We start from the raw sequence: 6,505 nt of genomic DNA, 5'->3' as shown, positions 1-6,505 counted from the left end.
TCCTCTTCATAAATAAGTGGCAAATGTGAACAGGTTGCTGAAAACTCCACTAACAATGGTGTTTCATATTTGGGCAGCAACGCCACACACGTTGGCGTTTCTGCCCTGCCACGTAGCGTCTCGACCATATCAGCAACGTGGATGGGTTTGGCGTTTTCAAATAGGGCAGCAACGCCACAGGCCGTTGCGTTTCGGCAAAAGGGTCAGATCGTGAAATAATTTTGTGTGGAGTTCATTTTGTGCTAAAGTTTCGTGACAATGTCAAAACAGTGAAAAAGGCCGGAAGTTGGCACATGGCCGTCCGCATTCAATGGATGGAAAAGATTCCTAGTGGATTTCACGAGCAGAAAGAATGGATCCAGCCCACGGGTTCTATTGCTAGTAGGCTCATCACATATGACAGTTTCTTCTTCCCGGCCGTTTGCCAGACCAACATTCGTGGATTAAAAGAGGTTGACGATTGCTGGTTCGCGAGGACGCTTGTAGGCACTGCTGGTTTCCTCATAAACGCATGGAGATGGCTAGAGCTTTCCATATGATCATCCCAGCAGTAACAGGTATGTAGTGCGAGTATGATCATGCGTTACGTTTGCTTCGTTTACTACTTTGTCTGATTAGTATCGATCGTGTTACTTGGTGTCCTCGTGTCTGGGATCCGAGTGGGATTTTTTCTGCATTAGATAGAGTTTCACGCCATTGCAGCTAGCAAGGCAGCACCAGCAGTGAAGTGAACCGCACCTTGAGGATGGATGCCCAACCTCGCTGGCCAGCAGATCCAGGTAGCACGGGACGGGCACCCACGACGTACGGCATTGCCAGCAGCACGCGCGGCAACGTACGAAGTATAGGAAGATGCAGGCACAGATTCATTTGTGGCCGAGTTCTGGTTGAGGGTGGAATTAAGCATTTGGTAGTCCATTTTACACTTTGACATCCGCCCTCGAGCAACCCACCCGCAGCCACAAACACACCGTTATTTCTCTCCCGACCCCATTGGAAAACATATCACCGCCACCACCAGTAATTGCATTCCGTTGCAATCTATTCTCAACCTATGTCCTTGGTCCTTACCGCGAAGGAACTTCTACTGCGTCGTTTAACTTTGCTTAAATTTTTACAGTTCTGGACGGCTATATTTAAGTTCCTAATTTCACATGTACATACTTGTATCCATCCTCTACGTGCATGATTTCTTTTAGTTTTTTTTTCTTTCAAAAACTTATGCCATGTATTTTTCGTCCCTGTAAGGCTATAGGGTTCCGATGTACCTAGGACTAGATGAGCATCTTTTTTTCTTCTTTTTTCTCTGTATTCAGTCTGATGGGCATTTGCCATGCTCCGGGACCATGTCACGCGTTGGATTCACGGCCGGAGCAGGGCATGCTAGTGCACTAATCGGTGGTGGCATGGCGATCGACTTGCATGATATGGGGGCGGAAATCATCCCCGTGCAAGCCGTGCCATGCCGGGTGATATGTCACAAATAATATAGCTTTTTTCCCAATTTACATTTCATTTTCCTCTAGTCTAGTAGCAACACTCTGCTTCGAATAACAGAGTTGCGCCTACTTTCTTGCAGGAGGAACACCGGGAGGCGTGCCACCCAACATGTCTCCGATGGCAACCACCCAGAGGATATGGATGATGATGATGATGATGTTACTGCTACTTGCAGCAGCAAGCGCGCAGTTAGCAGGTGGCGAGCAAGCTCCACCCATGACGATCAACCCACGCTGCCTCGCTGAGTGCGGGAACCTTAAAATCCCCTACCCCTTCGGAACGGGACCTGGCTGTTTCCTCGGAGGATTCGAGGTCATCTGCAACCACACGTTCTTTCCACCTCGCCTCTTTCTGGTGGATTCCTTGGATGACCACACTTATGCACAAGAGGTTTTCACCGGCGGTACCTACTCAACGGACGGCATCAAACATACAAGCAACATGAGCGACCGGTGGGATACTATACAGATGGAGATCATGGACATCTCGATCTCCCGAGCTGAGTTGCGGCTGTATGCCGCGGTGAGCTCTGACTGCGGAACAAGAGAACCCTACCATTCCTTCACCCAAGTAACAACACGTCTCGATTCTGATGGGCCTTTTCTCATCTCGGCGATCCGAAATGTTCTCATCGGTGTCGGCTTGAACGTCGAGGTTGAGTTGTCTACGTCAATGCGTGGTTCCTACGGAGGCTTAAGAACTAAGTGCATTTCCCAACCCAATGGTATTACAGCCAAAGATGGCCCTTGCAGTGGGCAAGGCTGCTGCGAGGCCACCTTCCCCGAAGAATTATGTCAAGCCACGGTGGTGGCCGATAGCAAGAGAACTGGCTGGTACTTGGGTACGGCGAAGAACATAACCTGCTCCTTCGGCATGCTGGTGGAGAAGGGATGGTACAACTACTCCTCTGAGGATGTCCACGGGGACGAGACCTACTTCTCCAACAAGTTTCCGAGGGGCGTCCCTCAAGTCTTGGCCTTCGCCGTCGGCAATCTTTCGTGCCCACGGCAAGGTCAGCAGCCACCCCAAGGCTATGCCTGTCTCAGCGGCAACAGCTCATGTGTCGATGCATCAAATAGGACCGGCTATGTCTGCAAGTGTTGGGAGGACTACGATGGCAACCCTTACATCCCTGGTGCTGGTGGATGCCAAGGTTTGTCAAACGTGACAATATATAGCATGCTTGTTATAATTCATAAGTATCTGCTTGTTGCTGTTAGCTAATTTGACTGATGGCACTGCAGACATCGACGAGTGTCAACTCCGAGAACATTATTCTGAACTGCAAACTCAGTATCCCTGCTCCAGTGGGGGGATCTGCAAGAACAAGATAGGAGGCTACGACTGTCCATGTAAGCCCGGGATGAAAGGCGACGGCAAGACGGGAGCCTGCACTGAGAAATTCCCCGTGCCAGCTAAGATGGCTGTAGGTAAGCTGGCATGCATCGGAGTAAAACTGATCTCTGCTCTCATGTTTGCATTCCATATGGAAGGCAAATTTGTGCATATTTATACTCCTATTTTTTTATTTATTTTTGATTCCTCTCAACTTTGGTACAAGTTGTAGTATCTGAACTCATGCCAGGTATGGTCAACATACTTGGTACCAAGGGGTGTTTATTTACTCTATAAAGGGAACTACAAATAATATATAGCAATGCTAGGTGTATACATATAGAACACAAGCTGGCACAAAAAAAAGGTTAAAATAATTTTTATAAATATGGACGTGTAATTTGGGATTGAATTGGGTAATACATCTTTTTTTATCAAATAATTTGGGTAATACATAAATTTGTCATGACAGGTTTGGTGTTTATTAAGTTCAAAACAATTTGTAAGCTACTAGTTTATTCAGGATATCTGGGATGAAATTATAAACAATCTACTGTTACTAGTTTTATCAATAACTTGTTGATATCGTAGAAAATTAGACATTCCATTTATTGATGACTTGTCGGCAAGAAAGTTTATGCCTTTTCTATTCGGTAGGGTCGATCATGGAAAATTATCATTTCACATGCAGGTGTTGTAGGTGGTATTTCCATCATTGTTGTGCTTGTGCTATTTGCGGTTTTCCTGAGTGAGAAGAAAAGGATGAGAGAATTCTTCATAAGAAATGGTGGTCCTATGCTGGAGAAAACAAACAACATAAAGATCTACAAGGAGGAGGAGTTGAGGCGAGTTACAAAGAATTACAGCCGTATTCTTGGAAGTGGTGCCTTCGGTGTGGTATACATGGGGTTTCTTGATGATAAACAGCGTATTGCGGTGAAGAAGTCCAAAAATACTGATAAAACACAGATAGAACAATTCACAAATGAGGTCATTATCCAATCAAGAGTCATCCACAAGAACATTGTGAGGCTCGTCGGTTGCTGTCTGGAGGTTGATGTCCCTATTTTGGTTTATGAGTTTGTTCCCAACGGTAGCCTCGAAGACCTTCTCCATGATAAAAACAGGGTTCCTCTCACAATGGATCAACGTTTGGCCGTTGCTGCAGAATCTGCAGAAGGGCTTGCTTATATGCACTGTAAGACCTCTACCAATATCCAACATGGTGATGTTAAGCCTGCAAACATACTTTTGGATGATAATTTTGTACCAAAAATATCTGATTTTGGAATATCAAGGCTAATCGCTAGAGGTAATGATCAGCATAGTGAAGAGGTCATTGGTGACAAAAATTATATGGACCCAGTCTATCGGGAAACTGGCCTGTTGACCAACAAAAGTGATGTTTATAGTTTTGGTCTTGTGCTCTACGAGCTCATTACTGGAAATAAGGCAATTGGTGGTGATAACTGTGGCTATACTATATATCATCTTGGGACTTACACAAAAGAGAACAGAGCAAATGTGACGTCTGGCATACATCTCGGGGAGGATGAGAACTTTGAGCTTCTCCAAAGTCAACTCAGAGAAGGTAAGGACATTGAGGTTCTCCATAGTCTTGCTGAGATTGCCAGAGAGTGCTTGCACCGTAATGTGGATCAAAGGCCAGAGATGACAGATATAGCAGAACGTCTCCAGAATATCAGAAAGTGTTATGCCCGCAAGTCGCCATCTCCCTAGTTGGTAGGTGTATCAGCAGTCAGCACAATTGCTATTTGAGTGTCATCGCTTCTCCATCGACATGAAGCTCATGCCCGGCAAATTTATATTTTAATTATATTTTCTGTTCTGTCAGTTATTTCCAGGTTGTCTCCTGCATGATGCTCATGATGAACTATGCAATTTTCTTTGTAAGCTGTAACTCTGGCTTTTCTTTCCCTAATTTCGTTCCCCATTGTGCTGCCATACAGACCCCAGCACACAGAAGACGTACCTCCTGCTCCAACCTATTGCAATTTTCTTCCACGTTTTCCTAATTTTTTTGATATAAAGGGTAAGAGCTTCAAATATCATACACGGCGTGCTGCTGGGTCCGCGTGCGATGTTCTATGCTGGCAGATTTTGTACGTAACTGAATGTGATGTTCCCAGGGCCGGTCATGACATTTCCGAGGCCAGGGAAAAAAATAGTTGTTCATCAACACATGCGAGCTTCTGATTTTAGGGAGCCAGCTACACTTTCGTGCCCACTCAATAGCACCAGAAATGTGCTATCTTGAAGGCATCTTGCCACAGGGTACTATCATCGGATCTGGATGCTGCTGTCTGTATCCGAAGAAATCAAGAACATTCGTCGTTGCCGGTGTTTGGATACGATTCGTGTTTCCTTATTGTTTGTGTTAGATGACCAAGCAGAGTGTCACTAGTAGAAAAGAGGGCAAAGGTCCAGGCCGGGTCAGCCCATTAGTCCCGGTTCAGTCCAGAACCGGGACCAATGGGGGCATTAGACCCGGTTTGTCCGCCCAGGGGCCGGCCGGGCCACGCGGGCCATTGGTCCCGGTTCGTCTGAACCTTTTGGTCCCAGTTGGTGGGACGAACCGGGACCAATGGGCCTCGCTCCTGGCCCACCACCATTGGTCCCGGTTGGTGGCTTGAACCGGGACCAAAGGCTGCCCTTTAGTTCTGGTTCATGCCATCAACCGGGATCAATGAGGTGCCTATATATACCCCCTCGCGTAAGAGCAGAGCACACTGCTCTGTTTTTTCTGGCCGCCGAGTGGAGAGGGGTTGGTGGTGCTCTACCTCACTTCCTATGCACACAAGGTGTTCGATGGAATGCCCGAGCCACACTACTTAAGCTTTCTCCTCTCCAAGCTCGACCTCCAATCTCCATTTTCCTCAATATTTGTCTAGGTTTAGCGGTCCGTCACGCCCCGTCCCCGTCTTCACCGCCGTCGATCACCCGCGCCAATCTCATCGCCGGCACCACCGTGGTGAGCCTCTTGTTCTTATCTTCTTTCTGAAAGGAAAAATATTCTTACTTGTATCATTTTCTTACTTTTATATTATTCCTTCTTATTATATAGTGCGATGGTTTTGGTATCCGCCCCCGTCGGCCCTCGTCCTGTCTATGATTCGGATGTGGTATATATTATTTTTTATAACTATTTGGTTCATTTATTGTTTATGACAATTATGCCGACCAACGTGACGTAGATTTTATTTATCTAGGAGGTGGTTGAACCGGAAATTCCAACCGACCCTATTGTTGAGAGGCTAAATTTAGTTGAAGAAGAAAACAATTTCTTGAAGGAAAAAATAAAAAAATTGAGGAGGAGAAGATGATATTGGAGTTGCATGTTGCGGATGTCGTCGATGATCACAAGATCAAGATGGATGCAATGCGGTTGAAGATTAGAAAGATTAGAAAATATGCCATTCATACCGAGGCTTGGTATCATTATGCCGTTGGATCAATTGTTACCTTGGTTGCGATTATGATCGCATTTGTTTTCGCATTGAAATGTTTTACATAGTTTCAATGTATGGTGAAAGTTAATTAGATGCTCTGAAGAGCTATATGTTGCTAGATGAGAACTATGTATGTACTTTGGTTTTAATGTGATGATGAACTTCTATCAATTTGGTCACTTAATTACCTATTCATGATG

General features: G+C 45.6%; 1 protein-coding gene across 1 annotated transcript; it reads left to right on the top strand.

Annotated features, from left to right (window-relative positions):
• Window positions 1-213: 213 nt before the first annotated feature.
• On the top strand, window positions 214-4,857 carry LOC147957030 (wall-associated receptor kinase 1-like). The gene is made up of 4 exons (XM_087537320.1): window positions 214-557; window positions 1,580-2,653; window positions 2,745-2,930; window positions 3,527-4,857. Exons 1-4 carry the CDS (start codon window positions 512-514, stop codon window positions 4,573-4,575), a joined length of 2,355 nt encoding a protein of 784 aa, XP_087393446.1. The 5' UTR covers window positions 214-511; the 3' UTR covers window positions 4,576-4,857.
• Window positions 4,858-6,505: the final 1,648 nt, after the last annotated feature.

The sequence above is a fragment of the Triticum urartu genome, chromosome 7A, assembly GCF_056163025.1.
Source record: "Triticum urartu cultivar PI428250 chromosome 7A, HENAU_Tu73, whole genome shotgun sequence".
NCBI classification, from domain to species: domain Eukaryota; kingdom Viridiplantae; phylum Streptophyta; class Magnoliopsida; order Poales; family Poaceae; genus Triticum; species Triticum urartu.
This window is presented reverse-complemented; position numbering and strand designations above follow the sequence as displayed.